This window comes from Anopheles arabiensis, chromosome 2 (assembly GCF_016920715.1).
Source record: "Anopheles arabiensis isolate DONGOLA chromosome 2, AaraD3, whole genome shotgun sequence".
NCBI classification, from domain to species: Eukaryota; Metazoa; Arthropoda; class Insecta; order Diptera; family Culicidae; genus Anopheles; species Anopheles arabiensis.
The window spans coordinates 103864200-103887733 of record NC_053517.1 but is presented as its reverse complement, the minus strand read 5'-3'; the positions used below and the strand labels follow the sequence as shown (position 1 = coordinate 103887733).

Sequence of the window (23534 nt, the reverse complement as noted above, 5' to 3'; positions counted from 1 at the left end):
GGCGATCCCAGCAAAGCAACAGCGCACGCCCAATTATCGGTCCAAGAGCCCCGTTGCAAAAGCTTATTATTGGATTTGTGTGCACGCTTGGAGTTGTCGAGCGCGCTCTCGAAGGCGCTGTACGCGTTGTTCCTGGGTGCGATGGATTTTCTGGGAACTGCGAAAACTTCACATCATCCTCATCATCCTCATCAGCAGCCGCAGCAGTCGTGATGCTGCTGAAGCCGGGGTTCCACCATTGTTTTACGATGCTGAGGATTCGATAGGGAAGGTGGTGCTGGGATGGAAGGTAGTGAGCTTGCGCTGGCTAAACTCAACCGACCGAGTCAAGTACAAACAACCAATCAAACTCAGCTCCCGACAGCAGCACAGTGGACGGCGTCTTGCGGCGTAACCGGCCAAGTACTTTCTCCGCCGGTTCTCCTATAGTCTGTTTGAGCGCGCGCGCGTGTGTATACCTCCTGCAGCACAGGCAGGGCTCGTAATGTGCAGTGGCCATGGCATTCGTGTGATTAATAATTTCCACAAACAATCATGCCACGGCTGAAGTTTTCCATCATGCACGGTGGCCGCATATTACATGTCCACGAAGAAACGACGCTATACACCGTTCGCGTACGCCGGCTGACCATGTATCAGCTCTGTGGGTGTGTGTGTTTAGGTACTATTATTTGTCCAAGTTTAGACGAACAAATATGTGAACATCAAGCGCGAGGGCAGGCCACGATTGGCAACGATTTACTGCACCAAACGCGGGGCGAGCGAACGTCCTAAGCTCAAAACAAACTGCCGCAGCACAATACACAAAACACTGCAAATGGGAAGCACACACATACAAGAGCGCGTATTACCGCGAAAAACAAACGAGCTTAGCTAATGGGCTAGCAATAGTTCAGCTAGTTCCTGCTACAAAAAGAGGGCCCGACTGAAGAAAAACTCTCTCTCACACACACACACACACGAAGAATAGCTGTGGCTTATTGGAAACGACCATCAAATTAATGATGGTAATTTTGCTTTTCCTTTTACTATAAATCATACCAACCGGGCTTGGAGCAGGGAGTTGGGCTTGTACCGATTGCGGCGAACGTGTACATCGCCAGTCCAGGGAAGTGAAGGGAAAACTGCTCACCGGCGTCAAGGTCCTGTTTTTCCCGGAATGTGGGGTCATTCTTCAAAAATTTCTAAAACGATTTTTTTAAATCCCCCCATCTCCGCCACAGTTTATTGGTTTAGCGTTCAGGGTGGGCTGTGTTTAACTGCTGTACGAGGAAATTGAGTGAGAGAGGAAAAACCATACCCTCAAACACACTCTTGTGGGGTTCGTGGCTTGCCTTCTTTTTTTTAGTTAAGTGCCCTTTTTACATTCTATATGACGACAATTCGTGTTCCTGCTGGTCTGCAGTCGGGGGTTTGGAGTACCGGTTCCATTCACCGCCCGGCCTTAATGCGCTCGTACGTTACAAATCGATAAACAATTCAAGTTCAACGAGTTGCTGACGGCGAGAGGTGGTTTGTTTCCGAAATGACTTTAAGTGTAATAAAAGCATATTAAATTCAATTTGTAGGAAGACAGCGCTCTAATGATGCATTTTTTTTTTTCAATTCCTTTTTTCATTTCAGGTAAGTCCTGGAACGGTTCTTAAATGCACTCAACAATTCCACACACGCCAGAGAAGTATTGACCACACGCAGACACTTGAACTGCTGGACTTCAACTTCAAACAAAACCACCCTACATTGCTTCCAATCACACTTAACTGTTGCCAGATAGCATCGATTGATTTCAGCGAATCACTTCAATTTCACTTCCCACAGCACTACGGGCGTGTGTGTTTTTTTATTGCTGGAAACTATTAAGATACGCCTGTCTCGTGCCCTGATTTTCCTTGTTATTTTCGCTCGCCTTTGCTCGCAAGCGCGGACACACAACCAAAACCGTTCCATTTCCACTTCCAGTCAATCAGTCAATCATTTGTCGTCGGGGTCACGTGTATTACTGTGTACTGGTCCAAAATGGATGAATTATTACGATGGCAGTTTTTCCCTTTATTTTCTTTGTTCTCCTCACTGCTCGATTCAGTGAAGTCCACCCTGGTTCGGCATTAATATAATCAACTCCCTTTCGTACCGAGATTGATCAACGTCAATCAGCTTCAGGGTCAGGTCGGAGGCTTTCCCTCCCCTCCCGGTGGAGGGTTAATGAGACTAGATTTAGTGGCCCTTTTCAGCAAAGTTCAATCCGGACGTCGGCGTCTCTTCTGTGCTACGACCGTGTGCTGGAACCGTGTCCGAAAGCGGGGGCATGGTTATTAAATAATACAATTACCCAACGCCACCCTGCTGCGCTGGTATAATAAAACACAGTCCGATTATTGGGCTTGGTCCTGGGGGTGCTGGGTGGGAGTTAGCTTTTTTCCGCCCTTTAGAGATAGTGTGCCTGATAAGGGGGAAAACTAACTAATTACATGCAGTGTAAATTATGTAGTGATTCGTAATGACAGATATCAGCACACTACAATAAATCACTGAACGGGAGCTGAGCTAGAGCAGTGGTGGGTGTAGCACGATTTAGGCAACGGAGAAACGTGTGAAAAGAATGTTTTTTTTTTTCATACTTTAAAGGTACTTTAATTTTAAAAAGAACTCGTGTAATAGTTGATATCATAACATTGGTTTGTTCAACAAATATTAATCGTTTAATTGTTCAGTATAATTTCTGCATAGCTTTTAATGCATTATTCTTACTTGTTTTAAGAATATTGGCACTGAATGGTACAAGTAAAGCGTGTAAAACACTGAATTTCTATCACTTTTGCAACCTTTTAGGCAATCAATTATGCATGTCTCATATAAACTATACAGTGCTCATCAACAGTGTAAAGCCAATCTTCACAATGCAAGCTTTTCCACCCTAGTTACGCATAATTAAAACCCACAGGCCGCTAACGGTAACACGGTAAGGCAGCCCGCTGAGACTTGCATTACACCCAACAAAAACGCAATCAAAACGATGACTGCTCCAGCTGCTGGGCTTACATGACGCTGGTCGAGCATCATTTTACATATTGCATTTGCTCTTGTTTCCCCGTTCGTTCGCTGCTACCTGATGGGAAGCCTCATTTAACCTCAAAATGAGGCACAAAACCTTAATGAGTGTAGAATCACCCAACAATAGACCGACCATCCAAACCCTGAAGGCTGGAGCGAGACAGCAAAACCAGCCAGCCAACCTGACGACCTCCAACAGGGCAAAATAATCCAAAAATAAAAACGTACATCTTGCACACGGTTGAAGCCCGAGCGCCAACATTCATTAGCATCGATAAATTCGTTTGCCTGGGGCGCGGGTTTCGGGATTCGGGTTGCAAAAACTCGTGCCCTCCACCCAGAGCGTGTGCAATGGCTGGCATGCATGCATATCGGCGGCACAGTGGCACGCCGACCTGCGAAAGCTACGGGCACGCGGGCGGAATGCACAAATGCTTGCACCTTGCCAGCCGAGAGTCAGCATCTCTTTGCAGCTTTGAAAGTTCCAGTGCCGGGAGTGGTGGGAACTGCAAACGGGGTAACTCATTCTGGCAAGCATAAACGGCTTCTGCTCGTGCTGCTGGAACGCGTACACACACACACACACACACACACACACACACACACACACACACATGCGGTGCAATGAGCAAGAACCCTGGTGCACCCCGGGAGCATATTTATGACTTCGTCTTGACGGGAATGCTTGAGTTGCATTTTTCACCGGAGGTTCACCGATGCTTGCACGGCATTCGCACCGGGCGGCAGCATCATCTTGCCACGTGTTTGTACATTCGTCCTCTGCTCGCACGGGATGCGCTCCCTGACGTGCATAAACATGCATGTGTTTTGGGATGGCTGTACGAGACACGGGCGAGCTGTTTTCGTTCGCCAGCGTAGAATCAATTATGGTGCGAATGTTTAATTAAAAAATATGTGTGCTCTCTGTTGTGAGCGCTGGAAGCGAAATTTAATTTGTAGCTCACAAGAAAAGTGGTGTTTTATGGCACACACACACAAAAAAGCACAAGAAAAAAAGCGTCGGTTACAAACACGACCATTTAACTTTTAAAAGACAGTTCGGTCGATAGAAAAAAACAGGTAGAAAAATATGCTCCGCCGTTTAGGGGGTAGAATTTTGTCAAACCGTCACGTACCGATTCAGTAGTATCATTCGATCCAGCAACACAGCATTGCAGCAGCTGCATCTTGTCCAGAGATGCCTTCTCCTCCCTTTTTGCTCTCCCATTCCAACGCTCATTGTTCACATGGCAGGCGGTGTACTGCAATTGCAGAGCATTTTTCTACCATATCTTCCCATCGCACCGAACCGAAGCGTCTTTTGAAGTGTACTTGCATGCCAACGTCTTGTTCTTTTTTAGCCTTTTTTCTCTTTTGCTTACCAAAACGATACGATCGCTTGTATTCCAAACGAAGCTAACCCAAGTCGTACAGCGTGAGAAAAAAAGATGAACCGGCATGGGTCCAAAGGCTCGGCTGAAAAGAGAGGGGAACGACAGAAGGATGAATCTGTTTTACGCCACATTTTGAACCTAACCGTGCCCGGCACGGCGAACGGCTAATACGTGTCAGCTGAGATTTGCACCATGAAAGTGTCATATTTTCTTATCATATGTGTGCGAGCTTTGCACCATGAAGAAATTTACACGGCCAAAAAAGGATGAACCAAATATGCAAAAAAAAAGTCGTTTGCTGCATCATTTTACATTTGCCAGTCAAGTGGTCGTAAAGTGGGGACATTTTATGCAGATTTTGGCTCTGATTTCGAGACGCTTGCAGTTGGAAGACTGGCATTCATATTTGATGAATTTTGGACGTTTTTTTTTGTTAAATTGATGAAAATGTATGATTCCAAGCGATACATCTATTCCAAAGTAAATTTCCCTTTGATATGGAATAAATTGAAATGAAAACTGAATAGGAATTATTCGATAGAGAGTTCCATTGAGACCACTTTAGCATAAAACTATAGTTTGTGTTCTTTACATTCAGAGACCGGCTTCATTTGTCTCTTTCATATATCTCATTTCTTATTATTAGAATTTATTAAACCATTTTTCTGTGCCTAGTTTTTGCCCACGGATTATCCCTTTTCCCATAAATTATCCAACAAAATCATAAAAAATATCCATTGGCAGTCATAATAGCATCGAAAAATATGCCAGAGAGTTATCAATTAGATCTGTGGCAACAAATCTAAAAAGTACATTAAGAAAGTGTTGAAATTATTCACAATATTATCAATCTTTTCAATGTCATCAATTTAAAAGCCCTACCGATGATAAAGATGTAATCTTTACTTACAACCCTTGCAGATATTAAACTTCAAGTTAAAGGAACAATACGACTTTATGTCATATAACTATCATTCGTTTGCACTGTTTTTAAAATTATTGATTTTTTTAGAGAAGCCAGGCCTTTTGTCTTGAAATACCAACTTTGATTCTATTTTCTAATTATCCTTTTAAGTCCTCCTTCCGCCTGGCAAACCGTGATGTATCAAAACGGAAATGTGACTGTTTAATTGCCATTATTCTCCTGCTAGCCACAAATAAAACACCGGTTTCGGTGCTTTCTTGTCTTTGCCACGCAATATTCTCTAAAGCAATTTACGCTTACGCTTCATTCGCCACTACCAACCCTGTAAAGTCAACGAGGAATCGTACAGGCGGAGAAAGCGCACTAGAAAATTGTACACCGCGAGTGACATTTACCGTACCCGTACCTTTAAAACCGGGGCAAACTGTCTGGCTACTAGACTGCTGGCACCGGTAAACGGTGGTACGTACGAAAAATGTGCAACACGTGCCAGAGTACCAGAGTTACCTGTTAGCAAACGCATTCGGTGCGCATTGTGCATTCTCTTGCTTCCTGCGAACCCAAAAAAACCCGAACCTAGTCACACAATTTTACGCCAGTATGTGATGGTTCAAGCTGCCCGTTTGCTTTGCCATTCCTGTGCTGGATGGATGGAAACTTTGGATTTTTATACTGACAACAAGCTCGACAGCACTTGCGTTGTTCCACATGAAAGTGCCGTTTTATTTTCATGCATTTATCGTATGCATCTTTCCATTGAGATGAACATTTCTAGACTAGCACAGGAGGGACTAGATCTTTTTTTAATTTTCTTATTATTTCCATTGCCCTACATCTGCTTGCTAGCTTTAGCTTCTCTGCTTTAAAATATACCACGCTTGAAGAGCGCTCAAGAGTAAACGGAGCTGCTCGCTGCTCGAAGTACACAATGCACGCTGCCAGGGACGGAAGGCAGTTGTGCAGTCATGTGAAACATTAGCCGATAGCAGTTTGCTGTTCTGCTTGAAAGGATGCAGGCTACTATAGCAGGATATGCTGCCTCTTTTTATAAAAATTGGGAAAAAATGTATGATACCTTACCTCCAGGAGAACGGTAGTTATCAGATCGATGAAATTGAAAAATCGAGAACTGAATGCATTGTGTAAAAATCTAGCAGAAATGTTTTAAAACTTAACAAACCCTTTTAAAAGAAATCTAACACTCTTTTTCCATTTTTTAAGCACCTAATCCTTCGTGGTGCAATCGTTGCTCTGCTCTCCACACGAATAGACAGCTTGTCACTGTTAACAGCCAACCGGATGCCATACATTTCTTCCTCCCGCTCTTCCCCTCACGCTCAGCGCAATTTCCAGCTCACCACCCGCAGTGTAAAGAAATGGATCTTTTTCTTTCAACCCGATTCGTTTTGCGGTTTGCCGCAACCGGTCGAATCACTGCCACAAAGTGTCGAACGTTCGTATCACATTCGCCACCCAGACCTTTGTCCTCTGGTGGACGCGTGTGTAATATGGTGGAAAGATTGGACACTTTATCATGAACACGAACCAATACCAATGGAGCAAGAAAGACAGAGAGAGAGAGAGAGAGCAGAATACGACCCGTGCTTAGCTTGTGGGTCCGTATCTGTTTCGGGACGACAACACCGCCCTCCGCCGTGTGATGATCCGGGAGTATGTTTCGCAATTTTTCATCCTCCAATAAACAATTTAACGCCAGCAGGCGACAAGCATGAGCTGTTCGCTCCTCTCTTCACGTACACGAATGCCGTGCGCTAAGAATACGATTCCTTGACGAATGTGAGTCTATTTTTCACCTGGCCACGACACGGCCACCTTTTCCCACACCCCCGTTCTCTCCGGTTACGAATGGGTAGGTCAACGACGTCTAAATAAAATGATGATTAAACTAAATAAAAGATCCGTCTTGTGATTGGTCACCATGGGCAGGCACGGGGCACCGGGCCGAACCGTCGTGCGTCATGGCTCGGATGTTGATGATGTGAGCCGTAAACAAATTGGTCATTTAAATTCATGTTCTCGCAGAGGACAACCATGATGATCCAACAAAGTGCGGTCACCGATAGGACACATGGGACATTGAGCAAGCCAAGGACAGGCTTGTGTTAAAGATCAACAAGACAAAGCATTTCAAGGGCAGGTCGTTTTTCCGTCCCCAAACGTTCTATGATGCGGAATTTATCAAATTTAATATAAATATTTTCTTTGCGCTCTCAAAGTGCAGGATTATTGTTTTATTTTATGGCACATCAAGTAGGAAAATTAATCTGGCCACGTAAGGCAAACGCGTACACCATTTCTTTGTTTCCAACGCAGACGATGGCGTTCTTTTTATATTTGCGCATCGAAAGTAATAAACAAAAAGTGGAATGGTACCCGAAAATGCTCATCCCAATCTTTCCCGCATTTGCCCAACGTATGCAGAAAAGCCGACATTCGTTCCGTCTCAACGTCGTCATGGTGTCGGTCTCGGTCTCGTCAACGTCTGACTCATTCACATTTATTCCTCTCCTACGAACAGAGACCAAGAGGCAAAAAAGACGCAAAAAACCGGACGTCACATTTCTGACAACCCTCGCTGATGGTGACTTATGGTGGGTTTTTTTCACCACTTTCCATTGCCGGCAATGGTGTTGGTATGTTGGCAGGCGGATACCTGGCGGATACAATTTTTGACAGCGCATACCCCATCACAAACACTACCACGGGGCCAAAGATCGGAACGATCGTGTGTGTGTGTGAACGGTGGAAGATCGTCCTCTGCCCCGTCTGATGACTCAATCGCCTTGCCTAACCGTCCCGCCACAGGTAGTGAAGCAGCAGGTATGCTTGGCATGCTCGTACGGCTCAAGCGTGCTGCGGGCGATTCAGTTTGTCGCGAAGTTTCAAACGTTCGGGATCCACCGTGCGGGATTTGGTGTTTGCGTGATCCGCTTTGCAAGGCAGTTTGAATACAGGTTTAGTACTTGTTGGTTAGTTAGAGCATTGCGTCGAATATTTGGTTCGTAAATTTGCTAAAATTGTGCTCGTTTGTAGTGCTGTGAGTGTGATTTATGTGAAACATTGCATAAAGGTTTGTGAATATTCAATCTTTCTTGGTAGCAATAGTGCTTTTTGAAGTGGAAGTATTAATGCCAAAAATTGTGTTGATAATTTTGAAATATTGTTATTGAGTTTTAACGAATGAATGCTTCCATGTAACGTACATTTTGATTGAAATATAAATATTTTTTGGTGAATTTTACATCCGTGCCGTTGCTCATACGACAAAGAAGGTGGCAAGTGTGTTAACGTGCAAGCACTAGGGCAGAGAAAGCGAGCAGCGAACAGGAACAGAAGCGTTACTGCAAATTTACTGCCATCCATCGTCGGAGAATGGAAGGTGTGAATCATCACGTAGCTATAAATTGGGACGATACACAGCTCTATGGAAAAATGAGCAAATTTAGTTTAAAAATAGAAAGTTAGATTCTCGGATACGGAAATTCAACGCATCATCGCACAAAAAATGGAATAAAGAAGAAGTGAAAACTGACTTTACAATGCACAAACAAACACATACACACGCACTAGCAATCCCGCTCAAGGTCTACAGAATGCATGAGCATGGGTATGCATTCGGGCATGCTGGCTCGATTCTAAAATAAAACACGCCAGCACCGGTTACCGGCCGTTTAGAAGAGCAACCTCTTTGGAATGCGGTCATAACTCGGCCGTACGCTACTAAGTAGAGACACAGGGTTTGGCGAAAGGTAGACGAGCATCCATATTTTTGGATGCCGCCGTCTCATCCTGGCATTTACTTCAGTGGGTGTCTGGTTTAGATCGGCGCTATGTAGTTTGAAATGGGGTCACGGTGTGTTTTGCAAAGTATTTTTCCCAACATTTGCACTTTTGATTCTGAAAAGTTGCTACAGTTTTTGATTTCTCAAAAAAAGCAACGCATTTTGAATTTAAAACTCATTAGAGCATCAATATACAAACCAAGTTGTTTAAGCCACCATGCGTCTCCATTCAATATCAATCATCATCAGGCACCATGCGTCTCCATACCGATATCCTTTCGTATCAATTTTCCATGGAAAGATTTGTAAGCTAGCTTTACACTTTATCCTAAACTCAGCTCATCACTCTAAGCGTTAAGGTGGCCACCAACTGATTACTGATGATTATCATCATCAACGACATTAAATTTGACAAACTTAAGCCGCGAGCTATCGACGCTGTCGATGCCACTAAATGGATACACCACTGGATCAGCAAATGAACGATTAATTACCACGATAAATCCCTGGTGGGCAGAAATCATAATCCAATGAAGCTAAAGCACTGGTGCACTGGTGAAGGGTATGCAGCGAAGAAGCGAGAGAGAAGAGAAGCCAGCATCATTAGCAGAAGCTTTAAAAACGATTCATTATAACGTTTTTCAATGGAAATTTGCTTACGTCGGTGAACCGGTCATTGGCCCGTTTGGATGGGCTGGATGAAACGGGGATGCCATTTCCACCCAACCACCAGGTCGCTTTTTCAATTTTCATCACTTTTTTTCAGCAATTTTAAAAGCACAGCAGCAACACGGCCGCATTATGTAGTGACAAACAAGCGGTTTTGTGTGCAACATGAAAGCGAGAGAAAAGTTTCAAAAAAAAGAAAGGATAATTGCCCTCAAAAACATAATAAATTATCGTGTTCTAGCGCACAAATTAAAAGCGAAAAGTATATGTATCATAATGCAACCGGCTCACACCATCAGTCAACCAAAATGGGGGGGGGAATAAAACACGCCACGAAAGTGCACGACTTTGCGCAAAGAAAAACTTTGCTGCGGCTATTCAACTCGAAAACTCGCACGAAAGACGAGCCACACATACACACGTATAGACAAAAAAAACTCACAAAAGCAACAACAAAAAAGGGAAGAAAATACACTCGAAACTGTCTTATTCGCAACTGGCCACGAATGATCTTATCGCTTTGAATGAACGGCAAAGAAAGGGGTAGGGCGAGCAACAAAAGAAAACCCTCGCACCACACTGCGAGCTGTGGGCGGGTGAAAACGGAAACTTCAAAGCGGAGACGCAACTTCATACAGCAAATTAAGTTTTTGAAAACTTGTTATAGAAAGTGTCTGTTTTAATTAAAATCTCATGAACCATCGCTCCAGCCGCGGACGAGTGAGAGTGAAAGACACGCGGCAAAGTAGACTAGCTTCATGTCTGGGCTGTGCCGGCCCGCTGCTCCCCTGCTTCTCTGCCACTGAGTGCCTGAGTGGCGGGAATGGTTTGATATGACAAAAAATAAGAAAAGAAAAACAACAAAAGCGAACCACGCTGCGAGAGAGCCTGCCCGACAGCCGGGTATGCACTTTACACACAAACGTCAACAGCAGTGCGGCAGTGGTAATTCGCGAGTTGGAAAATGGTGAACAAAAACCAACTCACACCAAAAAAAAAAAGGGAAGGAAAACTTCACCCCGTTTGTGGTGCGCGGGCAAAACTTACTGGGTGAGCGGTTTGATCCCTTGTGAATATATCTTTTCATCAAACCGGACTGATTGTTGCAAAGTGTGCTGCAGTCAATGGATGGCCAAGGGGAGACAGGGCGTTAGGATCGAGTCCTTTACCCGTTGTTGGCTTTAAGCTTTGACGGCTTAAGATGATGTGCTTATCCTACCATCTCAGTGAAAGGGATGGTTGGAAGAAGCAAAACCAAACGAGATGTGTGTGCGCCGGCAGGGCTGAACAATTTCTAGAGCACGGCTCATCATTACGCAAACAAAAAAGAACGGCAATCTTTAAACAAAAAAAACGCCCCACCCGACGATCACGCTATCCCCAAAGAAAAGGGCCACTGTTGGTGGCAAACATATCAGATGAAAAGTCTTTCACTCAAATCCCATTTATCTTCCCAAAGAAGTAGGACGATTTGTGGGTTTTGCAACTGTACTACGCTTTGTACTTTTCCCTCCCGTCCCACAGCGTCCGCCCGTGCCCGCCCGTGGAGCCCGACTGGTGCTAGTACTGGCAAGTGTCCGTTAGATAATTCTCGGATTTCATTCCACCAGTCGCTTGTGTGCAACAAAAAAAGAAAACTTCCCAGTCGGAGTACACTTTTAGCTCACTCACTCACAGATATATCAAAGCCGAGGCTGAAGCCGACGGGAGGAGATGGATTGCACGGCCCCACGGCTCGGGAAAGCCGGGAATGAGAAATATAAAGCATACACCATCGCTAACTGACATGGACACCGACTATGGGCTTTTTTTGGCGGGAGGGTTTGGAACGTAGAAGAACGCTAGAAGAGATGAATCGCTGTAGCAATTTAATTATTTTATTCTACCACTCTCATACATTTCTACAACTCACGCCTTTTCCTCTTTTTTTCTGTCTGTGTGTGTGTGTGCACATTCTTTCCTCTACGGTAGGTTTGAAGCGCGTTGCTTGGCCACCGCCAGCCGACGGTCCCGAGTACGAGGTACATCCATCACAGCAGAAACAACAACCGGTAGGTCAGCAAATCCCATTGCAGCAGCAGCAGCAGCAGCAGCAGCAGTTCCAGCCGCAACAATTCTACCACCCAACGAACCCTCAGCAGCAGCAGCAGCAGCAACAACCGGCTTATCAGCAAACGAGCTTCCCGCCGCAACAGCAGCACCCGCACCAGCCGGTGGAACGCATCGTTCCCATACAAAGGGTGAGTAAGGGTAGTAGTGTTTCCGGCCACTGCCACACATCACCGCCGCGTTCGTTCCCTTCCTTTTCTGGCAGCCAAATTATGCAGATTATGTGCTGTTTGCGAATTATTTTAATACCACCTACTCCTCAAACGCAACAAAGAGAGGGGTAGAAAAACGTTAAGGTAGAAAAAATACAAAACAAGTGAAATAAAAGCATTCCACCGCTTGAGGAAAGCTAGAAACATGCTTTTCGCTGTACTTGTGTACTGTGAAACGCCTTAAAGTATGCATGTTTATTTTTCTTAGAAACAATTGACGCCGTGACCAGGATTTAAATAGAGCTGCTAAAATGTCGCTATGAAGACTCTTGAAAGTACTGTTGCTGTTATGTCAGTCAGGGCTTAATGCGCATATTGACAGCTGCTCTTTCTGGTTGAATCCGTAGCGCGTTTCACCTTTTGGGTATTTACTCTAACATTCCCATGGATGGAATTTAAATACCATCGGATTTACCGGCCACTCCAAAACTATCCCAAAGGTTACAACACATTCCACGAAGGACAACAATCTTCCCATCGCTCCGGTCGGTCCGGAACTGCGGATAATACTGTTGAGCGACCTCGGCCAATCTGACTCGCTGCCAACAAATATTGGTCCAATTTTGTTTGCTCAATATTTCATCCGGAACGAGCTGCTCGAGACGATTGCCTTTTTTCATCAGTGGGAGAAGAAAAAAAACTCCCATAAACGAACCACTTAGCGCGTTGTTGACATACTGGCACACGGTCAAAAAATCATCCACGTTCGAAATGAATGTGAAGACGGATTTATAAATTATCCAACCGTCGCTTGCACTCTTATGTAGGTCGCAGAATCGTGTTGAAAAGAGGCAAAACGCCTCACAACCGTTTACGAAAATGCTGCTGACTGTGTCAAACGGTATTAACGGAGCGATTGAAAAATTAAGCCACCGCCCGAAATGATGTTTAACATGGAACGCCGACGAAACGTATTGAGCAACGTAGTTAACACGTCACCTGTCAACTTGACCCGATTCGCTCGGCTACATTGACGTGTGTTAATTTGGGGCAGGGGACTTACTCTACGTTCCTTGTCAACGTGTTGCCTTCACGGATAGTTTACTATTTTTTCTTAGCGTGCTTATTTAAGACCATTTTTTCTGCTCTGTTTCTTTTGTATAGTAGAATAATGGATAAAATGGGTTGGCTACCAGAACCAAATTTCTAAAGGGAATGAACAGACACAGCGAAGGCAGCTTACCAGGCTAGCAAATTCGTTTCACTCGTAGTTTTTGTTTGGTTCAACTATCACCTACTTGATGTAGCAAATTGACAGCTGTCACAAGACCGCGGCGGAGCTGTCATTTGCATAGCATCAGTTGGTTTTTTTTTCCCCGTTGCTTCGAAGCAGGCCAGTGAGATTCGGAGTTTTGATGAATGCCACAATGCAATGCAGGGGTTAACATCTAGGACCCTGGGGAAGCAGGGGAAACAAATTGCAGCCACACATACCGACAAAAGCGCCATAGGTTCATGAATGCATTAAACCATTATGGTAATTTTAAATCACTTTGCTGCACAAGCACCACCAGCGAAGACAAATTAATTGCAAGCAGAGTAAGAGTGAGTGAGATAGAAAGAGAGAGAGAGCGAGAGAGCATAACACTCAGTACAAAACTTTTTCCGGAAAAGGAGCAAACAAAAAAAAACACCAAGACCATATTTTCCCCTGCCAGCCACATTATGCGACGGCCACAAATGGCCGTTTCATAATTCCTTTCCAATAGCTTTTAATTGAATCTTATTCCCCGCTCGTCATTCTCCCCTTTTTAGCATTTTCCCCTTTTTTGCACTCCCTTGAGCTGCTTCCCCGAGAAGAAAAGGGGACAAGGCGTTGAGTTTTTAATTATTTTTATTTCAATATTTAACCAAGCCCGGCCAGCTCGTTCCTTGGCGACAACGACGACGGTGCCAGCTCAAAAGCGCCCAAACGGTCACACGATTGTTTTCGCTTAAAATGTGTAAATGATTGTGAAAGCTTCCACGCCCGAGCTGGCCTTTTTTCACAAGTTTCATCCCCGTTCCATTATTCCCCTTCATTTGATTCGCCCTTTCGCCCGCAACCGTTGCACACGAGCGTGTTTGGCCTCTAATTGGCCCACGCTGCCCGGGGCGGCCGCACTCAAGGCGGCACACGAAAGGGCGGTAGTTAGTGTGACGTAAATCATTTGCATTGCAGTGCAGCTGTTCTGGCCTCGTTGCTGTTAATTTACCATCGAGAAAATTGCATTCGTCTCGCATTGGCACGGTGGGAGAGGAAAGGGAGATAGTAACCCATTCGACCAGCCATAATATTTCTGACCCGGCTGTACCGTGGATGAAAGGCGCTGGCAACAAAACACACAAACACACACGAACATGCGGAACAAAATGGCACAAGCATTTGCCACGCTTTTATCCATCCTTTTGCTGTCCATTCCTCCCAAAAAAAAATTGGGGAAAGAGGGAAGGAAAGACATACAAAAACACACACTGGAGAAGTGGAAAAAAAGAATCTCATCTAGTGTAAGTATGACACAGGCAAAAAAAGAAAAAAAACCCACATATATACACACACACACACAGCCAAGCTCCTCGATCGGAAAATCCACTGCTTGCACCAGGAATGCAAATTTGATGCATAAAGTGCACATCAAAAGTTTGCCGCTCGATGTAGCCGGGAAATGGTTCGTGTCTTCCGGCGCGGTGGCAGGAGTGATGGTGACGTCACCCTTAAATGACACCTCCATTGCGCCATCCGGGGTTTGTTTTTTTTTAGCGAAAAGAACTCACATATGCACGGCTATGGGAAGAGTAACCGGGAATCACGTTAAACTGAAGTGGGATTTAATGCAAGTAATAGAGAATAAACGAGATTAAGCCGAAGGGTTTGGGTTTGCGAACTAGCGAGCCAAAAGAAAACAAAATCACTTTTCGGAGATGGACCAAAGTGCCAAATGGAAATTTTTGGGGGGAAAGTTCAGCTGGGTGCATTACGCTGAGCGCATAATTACGCTTTTGAGTGCAGTAGAAACTGCATTAACATGCAAAATACGGCAACAGTAACAACTGGTGATCACTGGAAAATGGGAATGATGAGACTTGTGTTTTAACTGAATTTTGTTGCATTATTGATGGACTGATTTTAGCTTGTTGTAACGTGGAGATGATATCATTAGTTATGATAAAAAAGTGAATTAAGATCGAAATCACTTTAAGAGTATGTGTATGCCAATATTTGCACATACAAAATGAGTCCTTTTGGAAATTTTTTATCTAGGGTCAAAGGTCATCACCGACAACAGTGGTCCTTCTAATGCCCGATCATATGCCCGGGTTACCTTATATTTATTTAAGTAGATAACATTTTTCATTGTTCAACCGCCCTCTTTTGCTGACATTTGCATCCAATCAAGACGATTAAATGCAAAAATGCAAGTTGAAAATTTACGACACTTATTGTCTGTAAACGTTGCCAAAAATAGTATTATTGTTATAAACTTTGTTCCCCAGTTCAGCAGCCAAAGCAATAAAAAGTCTTAAAACGATAGCTTTCCGCGTAAAATTGCCACTCTGCCTATTATTCCCTTTTATTTTGCATCCATCCGTAGCATCCTACCGCAGCCTAAAATTTCTAACTAACGCAGCCCCATTATTTCACTGCGTATCAGCTTTTGTTATCAGCATCCAACAGCACACACACACACACACACAAACACACCTATCCCAGTTGCACCTGCCCATACAGAGGCACGCCGATTTTATGATCTATATTCGAGTGCTTCATAAAATTTATTAGCGGATCAATCGACACACACACACCCTGCCTGCATAGGAGAGTTTTGCACCTTTTATCACTCTGTCCCCCCACGACACTGGCGGCAAAAGGTGGCCATAGCGATGACCTGTGCCGGTCATTTGCGGCTGTAATAAATTGGCCATTCGATCCGTCGGGGTAATAAAATCGCCCACCACCAGCACAGCACACACACACACAATCGAGACACATTTTCTGCTTATGGTGGGCAAATTTACTATTCTTTTTTTTATTGTGTCAGGAAGGGGGGAAGGGCTCAATTTTTATTCCATTGCTTCCGCACCCACGCGGGAAGGATGTGTCAATCAGGGCCGCTTTTATGTTTGCTATCGATCGCAGAGTTGCATCACCTCCGCTGCCAGTGATGCTTTGCTTTTTGGTGCTCATCTTCTTGTAAAAGCATTCAAGCGCTAAGTGCAGCTTTGGACCCCAGCCGATAGCCATTGAGCTTCCCCGGGATATGATTTTTTAGCGATTAAGTGATAAAATCGCATCAGATTGCACGGCAAGCGTTGCAGGATGGTTTTGGCCTGACACTTAAACACTACACCGACCCGGGAACTTCACCGACACTCGCGAGCAGACCGCCTCTTGAGATTTGACGCAACGCTAACGATAATGGCAGCCCGGTCATAATGTTGATGATGATCGTGCCACACCCCGCCCCACCGGACAGGGAAACGTGAAAGCGATTGTTCTTCTGCGAAAAAAGGGGTTCATTTGGGAAAGCACCAAGCAAGGGAGGGCAAACAAACGAAAACAAGTCCACCCCAGTGCCCGGTGCTGCTAACGATCTGTAGACATTCTTGCATTCGGTTGCATCAATACACGAAGCGCTTGGTTTGGGCGCGTTTTGAGCGGATGCAGTCATCAGCGGTGGCGCAGTTCCCTGCTCTTCACAAACTATTACTGCTTAACCGAACAGCAATTGCAAAAAGCGGGAAGCAGGAGTAAAAACTAGCACCGAACAGACTCTTGCCTGTTTATGCGGCTTCCGGTGGTTGTTTCCCCGGTACGCAGCCACTGTTGCGACAGGTGCGACGGCAGATGGTGGCGACGAGTAAACAGGTGCAATCTGTGGGGCTGTGGTAGGGCGTACAATTTATGGCGCTTTGCGATTTATGGCGTGAAACAAAAATTTATGGACGACGTCCGTCGACCAGAACGCGATGTTAGATGGTTCGAGCGACCAGCCAGCAAACAATACCCACAGACATTCACACACACACAGAAGGACGCTAGTAGATACCAAAAATCCTCCCCTTTTCTGCACCGCTTTTTGTGCATCTGCCCCGTAGCGTGTGGATCGGAATCAATGTATTGGAAGGTTGAAAGTTTATCGTCAAAACCCGTTGGCTGTACAAACACACACACACACATACATACGTGCTCGCACGTTCAGGATAAGTTGTCATGCAATAATACACACAAAACGCACAAACGCTTACACAAACACAGCGAAATACGAATCGCGTCTCACCTGTACGGTGACTCTAGATCGCTTGGTCTTCCCCGTGGATCCCTATCCTGGACAAATAGATTCACGTACCCGTGGAGCGAAAGGTGTCGAAACGAATGGGTGTGTGCACGTGTGTGTGTGTGTGTGTGAAAATACGTCGCCTTTGTCGGCCACAGGAGGATACTTCAAATTCAAACATTTCAACGATGCTCGATGCAACGCCCGACAAGCGACAAGTGGATGCGGGCAGTGCAATAACATTTGCCAGTACGGGGGGACACACACATCCACACACACATACGCTTGGTGCTGATCCGGGAAGAGCACTATTCCGTGCTCACAGTGGCAGACCGTGTGCACAGTACCGTGTGTCAACGCCGACCTGCTCCGAAAGGCGGAATTATTTGAACACCAACAAGCTACGTGACATGTTGCAAGTCCCGGGCAGCCCCGGACAGGTTTGGCAGCCCCCGCGGCCACCGTTTTTCTTTTTTTTTTTGCCAACGACGTAGGCAACGGCGGCACGCAACGCACTCGATGCGAAGGATCTCTTTCATGATCTATTTTGTTTTGCTTTGTTCGTCACCTGCTTTGCTCCCTGTATCTGATGATGGGCGGATAGAGTTCGATTGAATATATTTGTTCCCCAGAGAGAAGAAAAGAGACATCTTAATAAAAAAGAAGATATTGATTTTTCGGAATTGCATCGGAACTCTTGTATGTTTGATTAAAGCTCCTCCCGTAACGAAGGTGCTGAGTTTCGAGAAATGAGACAACACAGCTCGCACGCTATTCACTATTTCCATGCCCACACGTCTTCTTACACTTAAAAAGTGCATTGTGCATTGAACACACCGAGCACGAGGCTCGTTCTTTTCGTTCAAAGTATTCAATATTAAATAAAACATTCTCCCTCAATAGGAAACTTATCCATTGCTTGGGACCACCGCTTTGTTCGAACTACCGCAAAAGAACGCTTTTTAAACACACATCATAGTGCCCTGCAGGCTGTGCATAAGCACAGCCAATGTCCTGTAGTCAAAAACAAAGCCCCGCCGTGCACTTCAAATCATCGTCCACAGAGACTACCACAGAAATAAGTACACATACACACCCTTCCAGCATCAGACAGCATCCTTCCGCATTGTTCTTAACGATTGACTAACGGACTAACTTTCATCCGCCGAAAACTTCCACTACCTTCCAGGAGGGTGTTCTTGCACACTCTTGCATTACGGTGCAGCAGTTTGTAATTTCCCCGATGTGTGTTGCTGCTCTGAAACAAGAAATGATATCATTTTCCATTCAGTGCAGGGGCAAAAAAGTTGGACAGTATGTTTGCTGCCCGCTTCCTGCACTTATCTTCTTCTCTTTGCGCATTCTTCTAAGTGGTCGAATGTGTCGGGCTGGGGGAAAAGGATGCTTCATTTCATGGCCGTTTCCATCCGTTGGCATTGCCAATTTGTACGCAAAAGTGAGAATAAAACGCACCCAGAACACGTGAGCACTCATTTTGCGCATGATTTACGATCGGCACAACGTATGTGTGTGCGCTTGTGTGTCGATACTGAGTTTTGCCAAATTTGTTCAGGTTAGGTTTCCCTTCTCAGGGTTTTTTCGTGTGCAGGCTCTGTAAGTGCACTTGGAGCAACCCAAGTGAGCTGGGGGTTTCCCACGATCATGACGTACGCAGGCACGCACAAGCGAGCGACCGCTACACCGTCCCGCCCGAATGATAGTCACAAAATGCCGTAAAATGTTTGGCTCCGCAAAACAAAGACGATACTCGTGCTCGTGCTTGCGTGTGGTGAAAGTTTCTGCTCCTTCCTTGTAGTTTCGGTAATGAAAAGGCACCGTTAATGGAGGGCAATTTTGCAAACGCATTCACCTGAGCAATGTTGCGTATGTGTTTAAAGACAGCGAGACTATGGTGAAGATACAAAAAATGACTTTAAAAACACGGTACCGGTTCGGTAATTGATTGAATGAGGATGAGTTATTAGGGGAGGTGGGGGGAGAATCTTTTTGGGAACGCTTCCAGGATTGCGTGTGAAATTTAGTTACATATAATCATACTTAATTACCCAAACAAGGTTTGTTGTTTAAAAAAGTTAGCTCATAACACGGATCGTTTAGTTAAAATTATGTTATATTAGCATATAGCCGTTGCCGCTGGATTTTCACTTTAACACGCCTATTTTTGTCTCCAAAGCACCAATTTTTGCCTCGAAGGCATCAATTTTGCTCTAAGACTCACAGTCAATGGCTTTTTTACAAAAATGAACATAATTTCTGAAAATGTGTGTTTTGAAATAATAAAAAGTAAGTTAAGTAGTGAAACATTTAATTGAAAAAATTAAAAATAAAACATTTTTATGCCTATTTCAGATGTTTAATTGAACGGAAAAATGGCATATATTTTTTGGTGTAACCATTGGCTTTAGAATTCATTCATAAAATTTCATATTTTTTTCCCAACAACACAATCAAATTAAACGGTTTTTGTATTGTTTATATCATTTGAAATTACAATTTCCATCAATTTTCTCAAATACCTTTAAAACATTATCATAAATCCTACAAGAATCGCACCATTTTTGTCTTTAAGACATCTTGTTTGAGTCAAAAATTGATGCGCACTGTCAAAAATTGGTGCCTTAGAGCCAAAATTGGGTGGCAACGACTGCACCATAGGGCAAATTTCAGAGGTCTTGATTACCTTTAAGTATTATTGTTTTTATTTTAAATAGCTTCTTGAATTAATTAAAATTGCATAAATTATTTTTATGTGAAAAAATATTGAAATAAAACTTATTTAGAAAGGATATTCTTTTAGTCATATCATTAACATTATTTTGGTAGAATTGTTCATTCCATTTTTGTAACTCAGAATAATAAAAAACCATACTGTTTCTAGCATGTTTCAAGCTCAATTCAATTTGCCAATGTTTCACAATAAACAAAAGCAATTGTAACGTTATACGCTGAACGTATCCCACACAATTACCAACAATGGCGCGAGTGTCAAATTAAACCGTTACAAAACACCTTATAAACCTGTCCGCAAGGATCGAAACATGCGTCCTTAAAACACCCACACACACTCACGCACATACAGTACACTTGTCAACCTGCCAAATAAAAAGAACAAATCATATAAATCATCTCGCACATTAAATTTGTTAACAACTACATTTTCTCGATTACATTTGCGCTTGCTGTCGGTAAGAGGTTGGAAAAAGTAACGCGCACTCGCGCCGAGGAAAAATTATACTTTTCCCACCCTCACCTACTGCTCGCTATTATAACTCCACCCACAATGAACGTCATCCAGTGTGGCAGGCACGCACCGGCAGCATCCGTGGCGAATTTCATCACCGAACATTTTTCGGCTAAACATATTTCATACGTGTTAGCATGTCATTTCCTTGCCAGCCCTCCCTCCCTCCCTCAAGGATGGACAGGTGCGCCGTGCAAGGATATACATCATAATGTAAGCTATTGCCAGGCATCATGTGTTTGTGATGGGGAGAGAATGGAGGTAGAGCACACACACACACATTAACGCTTGGTCTGGTAGAAATGACATTCCACAGCTTGAGTGGCGTGCGTGCGCCACCACCCAAGATGGCGGTCCATTTCCACACAAAAACACACACACATTGAGGGTGAGCCACTTTTGCTTTCGCCAACGATCGAGAGCTGAAATTAACATCTTGGCACATTCTTACCATACCTTCGTGCTCGTAAAGATGCCACCATTGGCCGGACAAAACTCCGGACGAATGGTGCGCAAGGATTTGGGTGTGCGAGGAGGCGGGTTTTTGGCGGGAATTCTTTTGCGCCCACGTGACTCTAATAGGCGCAGTGTTGAAGGCACAAAAGGGAGATTGGGTGGGCCATCATGAAGGTAAAAACTAAACACACGCGCACACTTGTCTTTCAAACGAATGTATGTACAAAGTAACACTAACGGCAACGGCATAAAGTAGCGCCAGCCGCAGCAGACGGCACTTAACGGCAGCAAAACAAACGCTTTCCCTCGTGGTCCAATGCGCGGCTCAGTAGGTGTTGATTATTTATGGTTATTTATGTGATGAGTAATTCTACGATGGAACAAAATGGTTTGTTTTTTCTTCTTGCATTCATCGTCCCCAACGAAGTCAACCCGGGGGTTGTCCTTCACATGTGCGGGAAGCATTTTTCACCTGCAGCACAAGCCCACGGCCCTCCTTCATCGGCTCATTAATGTGCGTTTTCGCACAAACCGGAACCGACTGTTTGAGTGATAAATTGTTGGCGCTTACAAACAGCATCCCTGATTGGCAACTCGCTCCGGCCTGGTGTGTGTGTGTGTGTGTGTGTGTGTGTGTGTGTGTGTGTTTTCCCGCTGAGTAAATCAACCACAAAACCCCTATGAACAACATGACGGTTCAAACGGTTGGCGATGGCCATCATCAGCAGTGTGCCCCACACGTAACAGTTCGGTTGCCAGCAGCAGCTGGAAGATTACCTGGAACTTGCCCGGGAAACTGGGGCCTGGAAGTCATCCAGGTGTGGCAGGCTAAAGGAGTCATCGTTACCACACGTTCCCCCACCACGTTGCCACACTAAAAACCACAGAAACCTACAGCGGCAGCCTCCAAGCCACACCAATCGCTACGTAGACTTGTGTGCACATACGCACATTGCGTGCCAAACCTCCACTGGAAGCACCGCGGTGTACGCACCCGCTAGTCTAATTAATTACCGACAATGATTATTATTGACTGTTTTGTGAGGTTTACGCAATTTAAGCGCCTTCCCACCTTCTCTGTTCGCGTCGAGGCGCAAAGGATGCCAACAACCGTAAGGGACCTGTTTCGATTCGATACACACGCGAACTGCATAGCGCTCCTGCGCGCACGTGTGCGTGTGTGTGACGCGTCGAACGGCCGGCAGTTGGATGGTTTCGATGGACGGAGCTTCCATCGATGGGAAGCCCAGTTTGTTGGCCCACTGTAGCGAAAGCATTTGATTAAATACGGTAATTACGCTTCCGCTTATCCTTCCGCAGGTTGTGCCATATTTGTGCAGGAGGGAGTCAGTTGTTTCTTCATTGCAATCATTCATAGTGCAAGGTGAGGTAGAGTTGGTAATGCCATTTCAATATGCCAGCCAGAATGTTGCACTGCTAGCTGGTTAGAATATGTATTCTATGAACAAAACTAATTACATTAGTAATTCTCTTCATATTCCTTCGATTGCTACATGAAGAAACAACATTTTAACCTATTTCTAATTTATTAATTGGATCTTCTACATACGTTGTGGTGTTATTTTATTTAACAACAATACAAATAGACTGTCACCTTGGTTTGAAAAATAGCTAATATTTGCACCTCTAATACTTTATAGGATGTTCTAGGTGTTTTCAGACACTTTATTTACTCTTTCTGCGAAGAAATGAACTAAATGAGAAAATAATTATTCTCTATAGCAGTCATTACCGCCAAATTCGAATCCAACAGGAATATCCATGAATCATGGATGTAAAGTTCACTTCAAATTGGAAAGAATCGATGAAGTGTTCCACAACTACGAGAACCTCGGGAAAAGCTCGAATGTAATAATTTACACGTTTGTCTGTGAACAGTTGATATTAATTTTTGTATCTTATCTACAATTGTATTTATTTGTTCCAAAATACCCCAAAGTTTTCAGTTTATAGTCGATAAATACATGTTAAGTACTGCTGTTTGCTACTTATATGACGTCAATGAATACAGTATTCGTTGCGGCAAACAGCTTTACAATGTTTTGTAATCGAAATCAAACAACATACAACAGCTTCAAAATCAATAATCACTACACGGCCCAGTGACATTGTGCTGTTCAAGGTTACCGTCAAGAGTCAACCGATTGTACATAACGTCCCACAAAAAAACACACGCAAATGCTTCCTCGTTATTTCGTACCATCATGCCGGTCGTACCAACAGTCATACACAGCCCACAGTTTGTAGATTTTCATTCCTCACCGAGCACGCATCACGGCGTCCGCTTTTGGGGGTTAACCTTTGCCCCAAACGTTACCCAAATTCACGACCCATAAAACAAGAGCAGTCGCTTTTCCCCTTTCCCCCTGTAGACTAG

The 23534-nt window shown here is 44.4% G+C and overlaps 1 protein-coding gene across 1 annotated transcript in view; it reads left to right on the top strand.

Annotated features, from left to right (window-relative positions):
• The window catches only part of LOC120894989, a 67487-nt gene that overhangs the window by 15032 nt on the left and 28921 nt on the right, over positions 1-23534 (top strand). The window contains exon 5 of the mRNA XM_040297927.1: positions 11814-12082. Within this exon, the coding sequence (XP_040153861.1) occupies positions 11814-12082 (269 nt within the window). The remainder of the gene's footprint in view (positions 1-11813; positions 12083-23534) is intronic.